The sequence below is a fragment of the Lichenostomus cassidix genome, chromosome 13 (assembly GCF_008360975.1).
Source record: "Lichenostomus cassidix isolate B80296 chromosome 13, HeHo_3.0, whole genome shotgun sequence".
Taxonomy (NCBI): domain Eukaryota; kingdom Metazoa; phylum Chordata; class Aves; order Passeriformes; family Meliphagidae; genus Lichenostomus; species Lichenostomus cassidix.
The window spans coordinates 2,660,519-2,678,310 of record NC_139494.1 but is presented as its reverse complement, the minus strand read 5'-3'; the positions used below and the strand labels follow the sequence as shown (position 1 = coordinate 2,678,310).

The 17,792-nt window shown below is 53.1% G+C and overlaps 3 protein-coding genes across 3 annotated transcripts in view; all 3 read left to right on the top strand.

Moving 5' to 3' along the window:
- Positions 1-1,075: 1,075 nt before the first annotated feature.
- Positions 1,076-5,919, top strand: LOC146431073 (protocadherin beta-15-like). Its single transcript, XM_085073310.1, has one exon. It carries the CDS (start codon positions 2,847-2,849, stop codon positions 5,286-5,288), a length of 2,442 nt encoding a protein of 813 aa, XP_084929436.1. The 5' UTR covers positions 1,076-2,846; the 3' UTR covers positions 5,289-5,919.
- A 3,499-nt stretch (positions 5,920-9,418) lies between these two features.
- On the top strand, positions 9,419-13,451 carry LOC146431072 (protocadherin beta-15-like). The gene has a single exon (XM_085073309.1). The coding sequence runs from the start codon at positions 9,771-9,773 to the stop codon at positions 12,210-12,212; it is 2,442 nt and encodes an 813-aa protein (XP_084929435.1). The 5' UTR covers positions 9,419-9,770; the 3' UTR covers positions 12,213-13,451.
- Positions 13,452-13,821: 370 nt separating this feature from the next.
- Positions 13,822-17,792, top strand: part of LOC146431067 (protocadherin beta-4-like) — a 32,762-nt gene continuing 28,791 nt past the window's right edge. The window contains exon 1 of the mRNA XM_085073308.1: positions 13,822-17,541. Within this exon, the coding sequence (XP_084929434.1) occupies positions 14,148-16,589 (2,442 nt within the window). The 5' untranslated portion in view covers positions 13,822-14,147 and the 3' untranslated portion in view covers positions 16,590-17,541. The remainder of the gene's footprint in view (positions 17,542-17,792) is intronic.

Genomic DNA, 17,792 nt, shown 5'->3' with positions numbered 1-17,792 from the left:
GGTGTTTTAGAAGATGGATGGCACAAAGACAGCAATGTCTGTTCCTTACAGAACTATTTGGGAAAATTCCTGGAGATGGGAATATGGTGTGCAAAAAAATCTACTAGGGAGTTTTACCATGGAGAAATGACTATAGAATCTCTCTAGCTGTTCCTTTCACAAGGCTCAGATGAATCTGGCATGTCCTTAGGAAACACTGGTGCAGTCATAATGTCCAAAGGACACCACTGTAAACTTAGGATTCGTTCATCCTTATCTCAACTGATCTTGGATGTCACAGGCCTCTGTTGTGATATGCTGTGATGCACAAATCCTTTGCTGAAAGGTTCAATTCAGCTCATTGTTACCACCTGCAATCAGCTCCCACCTACCACTGGTAAGAAAGCACCTGCAAGCAAGAAATCTGCATTTCTCAGAAGAGTGAGCTTACAGTGCACTAAAATAAAATGTGTGAGATTCCCTTGGAAATTCTCCTTAGGGACACAGGAACTGATCACAGCTAGCAACATTAAGGACACTTCCAAGAGCTCTTCATCCTCATGTGTAAAGAATCATGCCGATCAACCTGGAAACTGGCATGGCTGAGGGAGAACCTGCTCCTCAAGGTGAGTTGCAAGAAGGAGCTGGATTGACAGTGGAAGCATGGACATGTGGCTGGGCATGAGAACAGGTGTAAGATTGGATGTGTAGGGGTGAGAACAGGAAAGCTCAGTCACAAAATGAACAAAATGGCAAGGAATGTTAAGAATAACCAGTAGAGATTCTCTAAGTGCAGAGGTCAGAAAAGAAAGGCCAAGGAGAGTGTACACTCTAATATGCATGAAGGGAGAAGTAGTGATGGCGGATATGGAGAAGGCTGATGTACTCATCAAGTTCATCACCTCTATGTTCACTAGCAGGAGGGCTTTCCACATCTCTGGAATCCATGAACCTTCAGTTTAGTGTTTTTGCAGTGAAGACCCTCACTCTCTGAAAGAAGGGCACATTCATGAGCACCTAATGAAACTGAACTGACATGAGCCTCTGGGGCCAGAAAATACGCATCTCAGTGCCCGAGGCACTGGCTAATATGGTTGGCAAGACACTCTTCACCCTATTTGAAACATCATGGCATTCAGACAGAGTCTGCAGTGTTACGAAAAAGGGAAACATCAGTGCTGTTTTTCTAAAGGGGAGAAAGGAAGACTCCAGGAACTGCAGACTATTGAATCTGAGCTCTATTCCTAGGAAGATCAAGAAACACACCTTCATACAGGTAATGTTAAGGCAGATGCAAAACAGGGAGATGATCCAAGGCAGGCAGCACAAGAAAGAAGTGGACGTATTAGAGCAGATCTAGAGATAGCTATGGAGATGCTTCGAGGCCTGCAGCACCACTCCTATAAAGACAGGTTTAGAGAGTTGGCGAAGGTGGTGGCTGTGGAAGTCGGCAATGCATCGTACCAGAGGCTCATCATGTTGGTATGAGCCAAGGGGCAGCCACTGCACTCCTCCACTACCTCCCCTCCATTGCCCTGGTCCATGGTTTCTCCGACACCTTCCAGCATCTCGACTACACTCCTGCCTGAAGGCAGCAGCTGCAGGTGGCAAGGGAGGAAATGCTAACCACTTACCTCATAACCTCTCTGGGCGGCATGTCTCCACCCTTCCTCCTGTGGGTCCTTGCCTTCGTGACAGCCTAGCTCTGCAAGGTTCTCCTCCAGGCACAGCTATCACCTCCCTCTGACCACTGCTACACCGATAGAGACTTGTCCAGTGACGGCTGAGAAATGGGCAGAATGGGCACTCTGTCGAGGGCTTACAGGTGTGGGATGTGCCTGACCAGTGGCTCAGGGATGAAGGAATTCCAGATCTTGTGGCTCGCCTTGCTCACCCAACAAAACAGCGCTGATGCTGCATCCGATGAGAACGAAGAACCACTATACCAGTCGCAGCCCACCAGCGAGAGGGAAGCTCAGGCGGCGCGCAAAGCCACTCCTCCTTTTCAGTCGCGGGACCGTCAGACTGGAAGGTGCGTCCATACCTGAGCCATGCTGTGATGCACATCCCTGCCTCGTCCGCAGCCTGAGATTTCCCGATAGCTGTAGTGTTGACCCGTGCTGTTACCGAAGTGATGCCCCTGCAGAGGCTTTGGGCCAATTTCTGCAGCCACGAAAGGTGGGTCTGTCCCACCACATTCAGCCTGTGCCTCACGCTGCACAGGAAAACGCGTTGTGCTGGTCCTGCTGCCGCGTTTCACGAAGGGTGCCACTGGCCGAGAGTGCAAGGACTCCCGCGGGCGGTGGAGAGCGGGGAAGAGAAACAGCTGACGGTGTTGTCGGTGAACTCCGACTGAACGCAAGAACACGGTTGATTGTCTCCAGCGCATTCTCTCCAGTTAGAAGTTTGCGCGTCCTTCCGCAGGTGCCGCGGCGGGCGAGCGACAGCACGGAGCGTGTTCCCTCGGGTCCGTGAACTGAGCGAGCGGAAGCTAGGGCTGAGGGCGGCGGCGAGCGCAGTCCCAAAGCACACCGCTAGGTGGTGCTCCAGGACAAGGCGGCGCCGAGCGGCTGCGGCAAAAGGAGGCGGCCGAGCCCGGAGCAGCTCAGCTCAGCCCAGCCCGACAAAGCGCAGCGCAGCTCAGTGCGGAGCAGCTCAATCCAGCGCGGCCGGACGGAGGTGACAGAGGCTGCGGCGGCGAGCGCTGCCCCGTGTCATCCGCTGCCGGAACACCCCGCCTGCCTGACGGGCCGGAGTCTGACATAGCGAGGAAAGGCGCTCGCCCCCCGTTTGGCTGCTTTCCACAGGGAATCGCCCAGGACATCCGAGAGACCGAGACTGGCCGCCGCCGCCGCTGCTGCCGCGCCATGGCGATCTCAAGGCAAGTGCTTTGTCTCTGTGCTTTCCTCTCCCTGCCGCACGCTCGCTCCGAGCCCATCCGCTACTCCGTAGCCGAGGAGGCGGAAAGCGGCTCCCTGGTAGGCAACCTGGCGGAGGACGCGGGGCTGACGCCGGCGCAGCTCTCGGCTCGCCGCGCCCGCCTGGTCTCGGAGGACGGCAGGCAGCATTTTCGCTTAGAGCGCGGCTCCGGCCGCCTCGTCGTGGCGGGGAGGCTGGACCGCGAGGAGCTGTGCGGCCAGTCCGGCACCTGCATGCTCCCCTTCGAGCTGCTGCTCGCCAATCCCCTGCAGTTCTTTCGGGTCGAGGTGGCTCTGGAGGACATCAATGACCATTCACCTGTCTTCCCGGAAGAACGAGTCACTTTTGATATCCCAGAAACGAGCGAGCCAGGCTCTCATTTCCCGATGGAGGGGGCTGTGGACGTGGATATTGGCAGCAACAGCATTCAGGCATACAGCATCACCCCTGAGAATGAGTACTTTAGTGTCTCCTATGGAAGGCGGATTACAGGCAAAAAGTATCTTGAACTTGTTTTGGAAAAGCCTCTAGACAGGGAGGATCGGTCTGAGATGAGTTTCAGTCTCATTGCTATAGATGGTGGCTCTCCTCCCAGGACTGGAACCACCCAAGTCAAAATTGTGATTTTAGATGTAAATGACAATGCTCCCATCTTCACACAGGAGGAATACTTAGGGAAGGTTTTAGAAAACATGCCAGAAGGCTCTGTGGTTCTGATTGTGCAGGCAACTGATCAGGATGCAGGAGTTAACGGGGACATTTCCTATCAACTCAGCCAAGCAGTGGGACAGAGTGACCCAGCATTTGTGATTGATCCCATAACTGGGGAAATTAAACTCACAAAACCTCTGGACTTTGAGGCAGCCGAAGCTTACGAACTCAACGTGAAGGCCAGAGATGGCGGGGGACTTTCAGCAATCTGCAAAGTGTTGGTGGAGGTGGTGGATGTGAATGACAATGCCCCAGAGCTGGTGGTCAGTTCCTTCAGCAGTCCCCTCCCTGAGAACACTGTGCCCGGCATGGTGGTTGCCCTCTTCAGTGTCAGGGATCAGGATTCTGGTGCCAACGGGAAGATCTCCTGTGCCCTCCAGGATCAGCTCTTCTTCTCCCTGCGGCCAGCCTATAAGAATTACTATGAGCTGGTGACAGTGAGCGTGCTGGACCGCGAGGAGACAGCTCAGTACATCCTCACGGTCACAGCAGCAGATGCGGGGTCACCTCCTCTCACAACCACGCAGACCTTCACCGTGGACATCTCGGATGTCAATGACAACGCTCCTGTCTTCAACCAGACATCATACACCATGTATGTGCGTGAGAACAATGGCCCCACGGTGTTTGTCGGAGCCGTCAGTGCCGCAGATGCTGACGTGGGGCTCAATGCCAAGGTGACCTATTCGCTGGCAGCAGCGCAAGCGGCCGAGCGACCTTCCTGCTCCTGCATCTCTGTGAACTCGGAGAACGGACACGTGTTTGTGCTGCGGCCCCTGGACTACGAGCAGCTGAGGCAGACCGAGGTGACAGTGAGTGCCTCTGACGCGGGCTCTCCTCCCCTCAGAGCCAACGTCACCGTGCGCCTTGTCGTGGTGGACGAGAATGACAACGCACCGCTCGTGCTGTACCCAGGCCAGGAGAGCAGCCCAGCGTCCAGTGAGCTGGTGCCCGTGTCGGCTGAGGCAGGCTACCTCATCACCAAGGTGGTGGCCGTCGATGCCGACTCCGGACAGAACTCATGGCTCTCGTACCACCTGCTGAGGGCCACCGAGCCCGGCCTGTTTACGGTGGGTGTGCAAAGTGGCGAGGTGCGTCTGAGGAGGCCGGTGACAGAGAGAGACAGCGTGAAGCAGAAGCTCGTGGTCCTGGTGCGAGACAACGGGAAGCCACCGCTGTCAGCCACCGCAGCTCTGAGCGCTCTCCTGCTCAAGGACTTCTCAGACGTGCGCCTCCCGCACAGCAGCCCGGCCACGGAGGATGAGGGCGGCTCCCTGACAACCTATTTAATCATTTCCTTGGTCTTTGTCTCACTCCTCTTCCTCATCTCCACCGCAGCCTTTGTTGCTCGCAAGGTGTGCAAGAGAAAGGAGCTGAAGGCTGGCCATGTGCTTTACGGTGCCGACAACTTGCAGAGCAGCCTGGCCGATGCAGCCGCTGCCGGGACCCTGCCCCGCGCCTACTGCTACGAGATCAGCCTCACCACGGGCTCGGGCAACAGCGAGTTCAGATTCCTCAAGCCCATCCTCCCCAGCCTGCCACCACAGCAGTGTGCCGTGGGCCAGGGCCCTGATGGTGAACAGGATTTCCCTTGTGTCCCTGTCAGCCCAGGGGACATGGCAGCAGACAATGCTGGGACTCTCTCTGCCGGACAGTACAACTCTCTTTCCTTTAACTAGCAAGAGGTCTGCACAGCCAGAGGCTTCGTGCCTCATGGGAGATAGGGATCTAGGCTGTAGCCTATGACAATGGTTCCTCCAGAGTAAATCCATATTTGCATTTGCAATAGCCAATTTCCAGCAAATTCTAAGTCAGAATAAAATTTGTCTCCCCCCCCAAAATCTAGCAAGGATAAAAACAACTCAGGTTCTCTCATTCGGTTAATAATATATTTCAGATTTTCCATGGCCTTTTCTACTATGCTTTAAGAATGGGGTCAGGTCAAATTCTCCCAGCTATGCTGTTGTCTCTCAGGCAAGACCATGGATTTCTTATGTTCTGCTTAGCACAATGGCACTAAAAAACCCATTAACCAGTTGTTGGGTCAGGAAAGCAAGAGAGATGTGAGAGCAAGTGTGGTGCAAGCACAGGGCTCATTCTTTTCTGGATTCTGCATGTCTCTGTCTGATATGTGTGGCCTCTGTGTGTTTTCATGGCCACTCTTTCTATACAGCCATTGTGTGTCTGCATAGGCTGCAGTAATGATAACTGGTGAAGCAGGGAGTTCTCCCATTTAAAAGTTACAATGCAGGGAATACCAGGTCATCAGGCAAGAAAGGTATTTTTATCTTTTGAATACATTAGTATTGTCTTTTCTGAAGAAGAGGAGTAAAATACCTAAGATCCTCCTTTAGCCCATAAACTTTCTGTCTCCTTGGGATTTGTCTTGGAAATACGATAGTACAAATAGTGTTGGGTTAGACTGTAGCTGTACAGAGTTGAGAAAGCACATTTGCTATCTTTGGGTTAATTGCATGAAAACTACACATGTCCTTCAGAGATGCTTTCTGAAGGTAGAATGAAAGAAGAACTTATTAAAAGGACATTGAATTTGGTATAATTATTTTTTCTGAATTCAGTGGGTTTTTTGATGGGGTTGGAAATCTGACCCCACAAGATTTCCACTCTGTCAAAACATTTGTATTCTCCTTTTTGTCTTCTCAGCATTTACTCTTAGAGCTTTGATTTAGCATTTCCCTTCCTCTTCTCTTTAAGAAGGCCTGTCAACCTGTGAATAGTAACTGATTGTTTGAATGATGTGTGTGATGCACACATTATTCACAAAGCCTCACGCTGTGTTGTGCTGAAGTTATAAACTGTAACATTGTAAAGTGGTATACCTCTGAGTGTAAAAATTGGAATAAAGAGAACACCTGAATACTTTGTGTAGAGAACGTCTTTCTAGAGCTGTTCTTGCAGGAAAAGCTCTGTCAAGGCTTTCCAAAATGCCATGGAGGTGGGGCTGTGGGGCGGGGGGTGGTACCAATGTTTTTCCTTTGGCTGAGGTAATGTCAAGTGTGTGCATTTCTCCAGGTTTTATATGCAGCTGATACAGCATTCAGGAAAATTGTAGGAAAGAGAGAATTGCTGCCAGGCATCTCTGGTTCTTCTGAGGGGTGACCTTCTGGCTCAGATGGAGCCCAGGCAGAGGCAGGTCAGGAGAAACTGGACACTATCCTAGCAGAGGCCCTGGGTCTGCAAAGGTCTCTGCAAAGCTGGGATGTGGGGGAGTGACCTTCCAACTCTGCTGACAGCTGCTTCTGCAAATGGCAGCTGTGAGGTGTTGGAGCACAAAGTGTTTGTGACACTGAAGGTGTAGGTGTTTTAGAAGATGGATGTCACTAAGACAGCATGCATGTTCTTTATGGAAGTATTTGGGAAAATTCCTGGAGATGGGAATTTGTTGAGAAAAAAAATCTACTAGGGAGCTTAGCTGTGGAGAAATGACTACAGAACTTCTCCAGCTGTTCCTTTCACAAGTCCCAGATGTATCAGGTAACTCCTGAGGAATGACTGGTGCAGGGATGATGAGCAGTAGAAACTATTGCACTCTTTGGATTGGGTCATTGTTGTCTCAACTGATCTGGGAAGTCACAGGTCTCTGCTGTGATGTGCTGTGAAGCACAAATCCTTTGCTGAAAGGTTCAATTCAGTTTATTGTAACCACCTGCAGCCAGCTCCCACCTGCCACTGGTGAGAAAGCACCTGCAAGCAAGAAATCTGCATTTCTCAGACGAGTGAGCTTACAGTACAGTAAAATATAGTGTGTGAGATTCCCTTGGAAATTCTCCTTAGGGACACAGGAACTGATCACAGCTAGAACATTAAGGGCACTTCCAAGAGCTCTTCATCCTGATTTGTAAGAAATCAAGCCAAGAAGGCAGGAAACTGGCATGGCTGAGGGAGAACCTGCATTTCAAACTGAGGAGTACAAAGGAAATGGATGGACAGTGGAAGCACGGATATAAGGCTGGGCATGAGCACCGGGATAAGTTTTGGATGTGTAGGGATGAGAACAGGAAAGCTCAGGCAATAAAGGAACAAAGTGGCAAGGAATGTTAAGAATAATCAGAAGAGATTCTCTAAGTGCATAGGTCAGAAAAGAAAGGTGAAGGACAAAGTACTCCCGAATACACAAGAAGGGAGAAGTAGTGATGACAGATATGGAGAAGGCTGATGTACTCAACAAGTTCTGTGCCTCAGTATTCCCTAGCAGGCAGACTTCCCACATCTCTGGAATCCACTCTGGAATCTCACTTCAGGTGGGTTTGGGTAAGTGAAGATAATCCCACTCTAACTAAAGAGCAGGTTCATGAGCACCTAATGAAACTGAACAGGCACGAGTGTCTGGGGCCAGAAAACATGCATCCCAATGCTCGAGAAACTGGCTAATGTTGTTGCAGGACACTCTCCACCTCATTTGAAACGTCATGGCAGTCAGGCAAAGTTCTCAGTGTCAGCGAAAAGGGAAACATCACTGCTGCTTTTCAAAGGAGGAGAAAGGAAGACTCCAGGAATTGCAGACCATTGAATCTGAGCACTTTCCCTGGGAAGACCAAGAAAGAGACCCTCATAGAGGTAATGCAAAGGCAGATGCAAAACAAGGAGATGATCCAAGGCAGGCAGCACAAGAAAGAAGTGGATGTGTTGGAGCAGATCTAAGGATAGCTGTGGAGATGCTTCAAAGTCTGGAGCACCACTTCTATAAAAACAAGTTCAGAGAGCTGATGTTTTTGGCCAAAGGAGGTGCCTGTCGAAGTCGGGAACATATCCTGGCAGAGGCTCATTGTGTTGCTATGAGGCAAGGGGCAGCCGCTACACTCCTCTAGAACCCCCTGCCTCCATTGCCCTAGTGCATTTCTTCTCCGATACCTTCCAGCATCTCGACTACACTCCTATGGGAAGGCAGCAGCTGCAGGAGGCAAGGGAGCAAATGCTCACCACTTACCTCATAACCTCCCTGGGCTGCGTCTCTTCCTCCTTTCGGTCATCACCGTGGTGACAGCCTAGCTGTGCTAGGCTCTCCTCCAGGCACAGCTATCGCCTCCTGACTGCTGCTAGGCGGACAGAGACTTAACCAGCAACGGCGAGGCCGTGGGCAGGACGGGAACTTTGTTACCGGCTTACTGCTATGAGATATGCCTAACCAGTGACTCGGGGAGGTGCGATTTCCAGTTCCAGAATCACGCCTTGCTCAGCCGTCAAAGCGGCAGTGATGCTGCATCCGACCAGAATGAAGAGCCGCTATACCTCACGCAGCCCACCAGCGAGAGGGAAACCCATGCAGCGAGCACTGCAACTACTTTTCAGTCGTGGAACTGCCAGACCTGGGAACATCCATGCCTGAGCCGTGCTGTTATGCACATGCCTTCCTCATCCTCAGCCTGAGATTTTCCAGGAGCTGTAATGCCGTTCCGTGCTGTTACAGGAGTGATGCCCCTGCGGAGGCTTTGGGCCAGTTTCTCCAGCCAGGAAAGGCGGCTAAATCCCTCCACATTCAGCCTGTGCCTCATGCTGCACAGAAAAACACGTTGTGCTAGTCCTGCTGCCGCATTTCTCCAAGGGTGGAACTGGTCGAGAGCGCAAGGACTCCCACGAGCTATGGAGAGCACGGAAGAGGAACAGACGCAGAACAGCTTCCAGCAGTGCCAGTGAGCTCCGACTGCCTGCAGGGCGGCGGCCGATCCTTGCCAGCACTTCTCCCTCCAGCAGGATGTGTGCGCATCCTTCAGCAAGAGCCACTGTGGGCGAGAGAAGGCGCCACGCGTGTGCGCGCGGATCCGTGGGCCGAGCGGATGCCAGCGCAGGCTGCGGACCGCGGCGAGCGCAGTCCCAGCACACACCGCTAGGTGGTGCTCCAGGACAAGGCGGCGCCGAGCGGCTGCGGCAGCAGGAGGCGGCCGAGCCCGGAGCAGCTCAGCACAGCTCAGCACAGCACAGCCCAGCGCAGAGCAGAGAAGCCGGGCGGAGGTGGCAGAGGCTGCGGCGGTGAGCCCTGCCCCGTGTCACCCGCTGCCGGAAAACCCCGCCTGCCTGGAAGGCCGGAATCTGACAAAGCGAGGAGAAGCGCTCGCTCCGTACTCGGCCGCATTCCGCAGGGAATCGCCCGGGACATCCGAGAGACCGAGACTGGCCGCCGCCGCCGCTGCTGCCGCTGCGCCATGGCGATCTCAAGGCAAGTGCTTTGTCTCTGTGCTTTCCTCTCCCTGCCGCACGCTCGCTCCGAGCCCATCCGCTACTCCGTAGCCGAGGAGGCGGAAAGCGGCTCCCTGGTAGGCAACCTGGCGGAGGACGCGGGGCTGACGCCGGCGCAGCTCTCGGCTCGCCGCGCCCGCCTGGTCTCGGAGGACGGCAGGCAGCATTTTCGCTTAGAGCGCGGCTCCGGCCGCCTCGTCGTGGCGGGGAGGCTGGACCGCGAGGAGCTCTGCGGCCAGTCCGGCACCTGCATGCTCCCCTTCGAGCTGCTGCTCGCCAATCCCCTGCAGTTCTTTCGGGTCGAGGTGGCTCTGGAGGACATCAATGACCATTCACCCGTCTTTCCTGAGGAACGAGTCACTTTTGACATCCCAGAAACGAGCGAGCCGGGCTCTCGTTTCCCGCTGGAGGGGGCACAGGACCTCGACATTGGCAGCAACAGCATCCAGGCATATAGCATCTCTCCCGAGAACGAGTATTTTAGTGTCTCCTATGGAAGTCGGAGTGAGGATGACAAATACGTTGAACTTGTTTTGGAAAAGCCGCTGGACAGAGAAGATCAGTCTGAGATGAGTTTCAGTGTTATTGCTGTAGATGGTGGCTCTCCTCCAAGGAGTGGAACCATCCAAGTCAAAATAGTCATTCTAGATGTAAATGACAATGCTCCCATCTTCACACAGGAGGTGTATATTGGACAGGTTTTAGAAAATACGCCAGAAGGCTCTCTGGTTCTGACTGTGCAGGCAACTGATCAGGATGCAGGAGTTAATGGGGACATCTCCTATCAACTCATTCAAGCAGTGGGACAGAGTGACCCAGCATTTGTGATTGATCCCATAACTGGTGAAATTAAACTCAAAAGGTCTCTGGACTTTGAGGGTTCAGAGCATCATGAATTCCGTGTGAAGGCCAGAGATGGAGGAGGACTTTCAGCAATCTGCAAAGTGTTGGTGGAAGTGGTGGATGTGAATGACAATGCCCCAGAGCTCGTGGTCAGTTCCTTCAGCAGTCCCCTCCCCGAGAACACTGTGCCCGGCACGGTGGTTGCCCTCTTTAGTGTCAGGGATCGGGATTCTGGTGCCAACGGGAAGATCTCCTGTGCTCTCCAGGATCAGCTCTTCTTCTCCCTGCGGCCAGCCTATAAGAATTACTATGAGCTGGTGACAGTGAGCGCGCTGGACCGCGAGGAGACAGCTCAGTACATCCTCACGGTCACAGCAGCAGATGCGGGGTCACCTCCTCTCACAACCACGCAGACCTTCACCGTGGACATCTCGGATGTCAATGACAATGCTCCTGTCTTCAACCAGACATCATACACCATGTATGTGCGTGAGAACAATGGCCCCACGGTGTTTGTCGGAGCCGTCAGTGCCGCAGATGCTGACGTGGGGCTCAATGCCAAGGTGACCTATTCGCTGGCAGCAGTGCAAGCGGCCGAGCGACCTTCCTGCTCCTGCATCTCTGTGAACTCTGAGAACGGACACGTGTTTGTGCTGCGGCCCCTGGACTACGAGCAGCTGAGGCAGGCCGAGGTGACAGTGAGTGCCTCTGACGCGGGCTCTCCTCCCCTCAGAGCCAACGTCACCGTGCGCCTTGTCGTGGTGGACGAGAATGACAACGCACCGCTCGTGCTGTACCCAGGCCAGGAGAGCAGCCCAGCGTCCAGTGAGCTGGTGCCCGTGTCGGCTGAGGCGGGCTACCTCGTCACCAAAGTGGTGGCCATCGATGCCGACTCCGGACAGAACTCATGGCTCTCGTACCACCTGCTGAGGGCCACCGAGCCCGGCCTGTTTACGGTGGGTGTGCAAAGTGGCGAGGTGCGTCTGAGGAGGCCGGTGACAGAGAGAGACAGCGTGAAGCAGAAGCTCGTGGTCCTGGTGCGAGACAACGGGAAGCCACCGCTGTCAGCCACCGCAGCTCTGAGCGCTCTCCTGCTCAAGGACTTCTCAGACGTGCGCCTCCCGCACAGCAGCCCGGCCACGGAGGATGAGGGCGGCTCCCTGACAACCTATTTAATCATTTCCTTGGTCTTTGTCTCACTCCTCTTCCTCATCTCCACCGCAGCCTTTGTTGCTCGCAAGGTGTGCAAGAGAAAGGAGCTGAAGGCTGGCCATGTGCTTTACGGTGCCGACAACTTGCAGAGCAGCCTGGCCGATGCAGCCGCTGCCGGGACCCTGCCCCGCGCCTACTGCTACGAGATCAGCCTCACCACGGGCTCGGGCAACAGCGAGTTCAGATTCCTCAAGCCCATCCTCCCCAGCCTGCCACCACAGCAGTGTTCCGTGGGCCAGGGCCCTGATGGTGAACAGGATTTCCCTTGTGTCCCTGTCAGCACAGGGGACATGGCACCAGACAATGCTGGGACTCTCTCTGCCGGACAGTACAACTCTCTTTCCTTTAACTAGCAAGAGGTCTGCACAGCCAGAGGCTTCGTGCCTCATGGAAGGTAGGGATCGTGGCTGTAGTGTATTGCAATGGTTCCTCCAGAGTAAACCTGTGTTTCCAGTTTTCATAACTGACTTCCTGCCTTTTCTGAACCAGAATTCAAGGTGTCTGCTATTCCAAGATCACAAACAACAAAAGAAAGGACTTCAGATTCTCTCGCTCCAGCAGCAGTTAATTTCAGCTCTGTAATCATCATTTCTGATAGCCTTTAAGAGCTTAGCACTCCCAGCTATCCTCTTTTCTCTCTTGCTGTGAGACCACGGACTTCTTATTCTTTTCTCTAACACGATGGCACAGTTGGGTAGACCAATCTCACTCTTGCTGAAATGACAAAAAGCCCTTTTCTCAGCTCAGAAAAACAAGGTAGTTGTGAACACTACAGTGTTCTGTTAGCATCCTTTTTCTTTTCTGAGTTCTGAATGTCTCTGTCTGAGATGTGTGGGCTCTGTGTGTTATGCTTTCTTCTCAGTATGTCTATCTGTGTAGTCATTGTGCTTTTGCAGATGCTTCACTAGTTCTGCCCAGTGAAATAGGGAGTCACTCCCATCCAGCCGTTGCAATGCAGGCAATTCCAGCTCTGTAGAGTAGAAAGCTATTTGACCCTATGAGTACAGGCATCTCACCTATGAGACAGAGAGGAGCAGGAAAATCCGCAACAAAGTCTCCCTTTTGCTCTGTGTGTGGGTTTGATGTTCTCTCTCCCTCAGTTTGCCTTTGGGAACACAGCAGCACAAGTTGCATTAGGGAAGGCTATAAATGTATAGATTTAAGTAAACATGTTCATTGTGTTTGGGCGAATGAAGACACCACACATCCGCCAAGGATAATTTTCTGAAGTTAGAATCAACAAGAACTTGAAAAATGGACTTTGTTTCCTCATTATTGTTTCTCAATTCTGTGGCTTCTTGTTCAGAGTAGAAAGGTGTCTCTACAGGATTTTCTGCATTTGTGTTAGAGCATTTGCATTCCCATTTTTTCTCTTTCACTTTGTACATACTGAACTGTATGGATCATTGTCTTGCTTATTCCTCTAGAGAAAGACTGTCACCCGGTCTGTAATTACTGGTTCTTTGAATAATGTCTGTCGTGCACGGAATAATCAGAAAGCCTCACACTGTGTAGTGCTGAAGTTTTAAAGTGTAATATTTTGAATTTGGATACTCCTGAGATTAGAAATTTAAAAACTGTGGAAGACTGAAATAAAGAGAACACTCTAACTCCTGTGGAGACAGAACACTTTCTAGAGACTTTTTTCTAAGAAAGCTTTGTCAAGGTTTATAAAACTTTCTGAGAGTTTTTTTCTCAGTGTGACCCTTGACTGCAGCAATCTTGGATGGGTACATGTCCTGAGTGTGGAGATGCATCCAATAGAGTGTTCAGTTGCATGCCCGTGCTGTTACCACCGCCCTATACCTGCGCGGCTTGTCCTGCTAGAGAATGCGGTTCAGTCGTTCTGGGCTCAGGCCCGTCTTCTCGCCGCCCTGGGAAACGCGACGTTCCGCTCTTGCCCCCGGGTGTCTCCAAAGGCTAGGAATCGCGGAGCGGGGCGAGAGGCAGTGAGGGCTGCGGGAGGCGGCGAGCGCAGTCCCAGCACACATCGCTAGGTGGTGCTCCAGGACAAGGCGGCGCCGAGCGGCTGCGGCACAAGGAGGCGGCCGAGCCCGGAGCAGCTCAGCCCAGTGCAGAGCAGCGCAGAGCAGCCGGACGGAGGTGACAGAGGCTGTGGCGGCGAGCGCTGCCCCGTGTCACCCGCTGCCGGGACACCCAGCCTGCCTGACGGGCCGGAGTCTGACATAGCGAGGAAAGGCGCTCGCACCCTGCTTGGACGCTTTCCACAGGGAATCGCCCAGGACATCCGAGAGACCGAGACTGGCCGCCGCCGCTGCCGCCGCGCCATGGTGATCGCAAGGCAAGTGCTTTGTCTCTGTGCTTTCCTCTCCCTGCCGCACGCTCGCTCCGAGCCCATCCGCTACTCCGTAGCCGAGGAGGCGGAAAGCGGCTCCCTGGTAGGCAACCTGGCGGAGGACGCGGGGCTGACGCCGGCGCAGCTCTCGGCTCGCCGCGCCCGCCTGGTCTCGGAGGACGGCAGGCAGCATTTTCGCTTAGAGCGCGGCTCCGGCCGCCTCGTCGTGGCGGGGAGGCTGGACCGCGAGGAGCTCTGCGGCCAGTCCGGCACCTGCATGCTCCCCTTCGAGCTGCTGCTCGCCAATCCCCTGCAGTTCTTTCGGGTCGAGGTGGCTCTGGAGGACGTCAATGACCACTCACCCGTCTTCCCGGAAGAACGAGTGTTATTTAAGATTCCGGAAAGGGGCGACCCAGGCTCTCGTTTCCCTCTAGAAGAGGCTCAAGACCTCGACATTGGAAGCAATAGCGTCCAGGCATACAGCATCTCTCCCGAGAACGAGTACTTTAGTGTCTCCTATGGGAGTCGGATTATAGGAAAGAAGTATCTTGAACTGCTTATGGAAAAGCCGTTAGACAGGGAGCAACAGGCAGAGATGAGTTTCAGTGTTATTGCTGTAGATGGTGGTTCTCCTCCCAGGAGTGGAACCACCCAAGTAAAAATTGTCATTTTAGATGTAAATGACAATGCTCCCATCTTCACACAGGAGGAGTACATAGGGAAGGTCGTGGAAAACATGCCAGAAGGTTCTGTGGTTCTGACTGTGTTAGCAACAGATCAGGATGCAGGAGTAAACGGGGACATTTCCTATCAACTCAGCCAAGCAGTGGGACAGAACGAATCAGCATTTGTGATTGATCCCATAACTGGTGAAATTAAACTCACAAAACCGCTGGACTTTGAGGCAGCAGAAACTCACCAGTTCAGTGTGAGAGCCACAGATGGAGGGGGGCTCTCTACAATCTGCAAAGTGTTGGTGGAAGTGGTGGATGTGAATGACAATGCCCCAGAGCTCGTGGTCAGTTCCTTCAGCAGTCCCCTCCCTGAGAACACAGCGCCCGGCACGGTGGTTGCCCTCTTCAGTGTCAGGGATCGGGATTCTGGTGCCAATGGGAAGATCTCCTGTGCCCTCCAGGATCAGCTCTTCTTCTCCCTGCGGCCAGCCTATAAGAATTACTATGAGCTGGTGACAGTGAGCGCGCTGGACCGCGAGGAGACAGCTCAGTACATCCTCACGGTCACAGCAGCAGATGCGGGGTCACCTCCTCTCACAACCACGCAGACCTTCACCGTGGACATCTCGGATGTCAATGACAACGCTCCTGTCTTCAACCAGACATCATACACCATGTATGTGCGTGAGAACAATGGCCCCACGGTGTTTGTCGGAGCCGTCAGTGCCGCAGATGCTGACGTGGGGCTCAATGCCAAGGTGACCTATTCGCTGGCAGCAGTGCAAGCGGCCGAGCGACCTTCCTGCTCCTGCATCTCTGTGAACTCTGAGAACGGACACGTGTTTGTGCTGCGGCCCCTGGACTACGAGCAGCTGAGGCAGACAGAGGTGACAGTGAGTGCCTCTGACGCGGGCTCTCCTCCCCTCAGAGCCAACGTCACCGTGCGGCTTGTCGTGGTGGACGAGAATGACAACGCACCGCTCGTGCTGTACCCAGGCCAGGAGAGCAGCCCAGCGTCCAGTGAGCTGGTGCCCGTGTCGGCTGAGGCGGGCTACCTCATCACCAAAGTGGTGGCCGTCGATGCCGACTCCGGACAGAACTCATGGCTCTCGTACCACCTGCTGAGGGCCACCGAGCCCGGCCTGTTTACGGTGGGTGTGCAAAGTGGCGAGGTGCGTCTGAGGAGGCCGGTGACAGAGAGAGACAGCGTGAAGCAGAAGCTCGTGGTCCTGGTGCGAGACAACGGGAAGCCACCGCTGTCAGCCACCGCAGCTCTGAGCGCTCTCCTGCTCAAGGACTTCTCAGACGTGCGCCTCCCGCACAGCAGCCCGGCCACGGAGGATGAGGGCGGCTCCCTGACAACCTATTTAATCATTTCCTTGGTCTTTGTCTCACTCCTCTTCCTCATCTCCACCGCAGCCTTTGTTGCTCGCAAGGTGTGCAAGAGAAAGGAGCTGAAGGCTGGCCATGTGCTTTATGGTGCCGACAACTTGCAGAGCAGCCTGGCCGATGCAGCCGCTGCCGGGACCCTGCCCCGCGCCTACTGCTACGAGATCAGCCTCACCACGGGCTCGGGCAACAGCGAGTTCAGATTCCTCAAGCCCATCCTCCCCAGCCTGCCACCACAGCAGTGTGCCGTGGGCCAGGGCCCTGATGGTGAACAGGATTTCCCTTGTGTCCCTGTCAGCCCAGGGGACATGGCAGCAGACAATGCTGGGACTCTCTCTGCTGGACAGTACAACTCTCTTTCCTTTAACTAGCACAAGGTCTGCACAGCCAGAGGCTTCGTGCTTCATGGGAGGAAGGGATCCTGGCTGCAGCATCTGGCAATGTTTCCTCCACAGTATATCCATATTTGCTGCTCCAATAACCAATTCCCAGCAAATTCTATGTCAGAATAACACTTGTCTCCAGCCCCAAAATCTAATAAGGAGGAAAAGGAACTGAGGTTCTTGTCTCGGGTAATAATGTATTTCAGATTTTCAATGCCCATTTCTTGTATGTTTTAAGAATGGTGTTTGGTCCAGTGCTCCCAGCTATGCTCTTGCCTCTCTGCCTACCCGGCAAGAGCATTGATCTCTTGCGTTCTGCTGTAACACAATGGTACAGTGGAATACACAAATCACACCCTTGCTGTAACGCCTGTATGCCTTGTTTTGGGACAGATAAGCAAGGGAGTTGTGTCTACAACTGTGGTGCAAGCAAAGGGCTCATTCTTTCCTGGGGTCTGCATGTCTCAGCCTGAGATATGTGGCCTCTGTGAGTTTTCATTCCTGCCCACTCTGTCTTTCTATACAAACATGGCATGTCTGCATAGGCTGCAGTAGTGCTACCTTGAGAATCAGGGAGTTCTCCCATTCAGAAATTGCAGTGCAGGGGATTCCAACTCACCAGGCAAGAAGGGTATTTTGATCCTTTGAGTACACCAGTATTATGTTTTCCAGGACAGAGCAGCAAAATGCACAAGATCCTCCTCTAGCCCATGATGTTTTGTGCTGTGTCTCTTTGGGATTCGCCTTGGATATATGGTAGTACACATGGTGTTGGGTTAGAGTGTAGCTGTACAGAGCTGTGAAAGCACTTCCACTATCTTTGGATTAATTGCATGAAAACTACACATGTCTTTCAACAATAATTTTCTGAAGGTAGAATGAAAGAAGAACTTATAAAAAGGACATTGAATTTGGTCTCATTATTTTTTCTGAATTCAGTGTTTTTTTGATAGGATTGGAAAGCTGACCCCACATGATTTTATCTGTGTTAAAGCATTTGCATTCCCTTTTCTGTTGTCTCAGAATTTACTCTTAAAGCTTTGATTTAGCATTTCCCCTCCTCTTCTCCTTAAGGGCTGTCAGCCATGAATAATAACTGATTTGTGGAATGATGTGTGTGATGCACACAGCATTCAGAAAGCCCCATGCTGTGTTGTGCTGAAGTTATAAACTGTAACATTGTAAGGTGGT

Coding starts and splice junctions, on each gene's coding strand:
- LOC146431073 (XM_085073310.1), top strand. CDS start 2,847: ATGGCGATCTCAAGGCAAGTGCTTTGTCTCTGTGCTTTCCTCTCCCTG.
- LOC146431072 (XM_085073309.1), top strand. CDS start 9,771: ATGGCGATCTCAAGGCAAGTGCTTTGTCTCTGTGCTTTCCTCTCCCTG.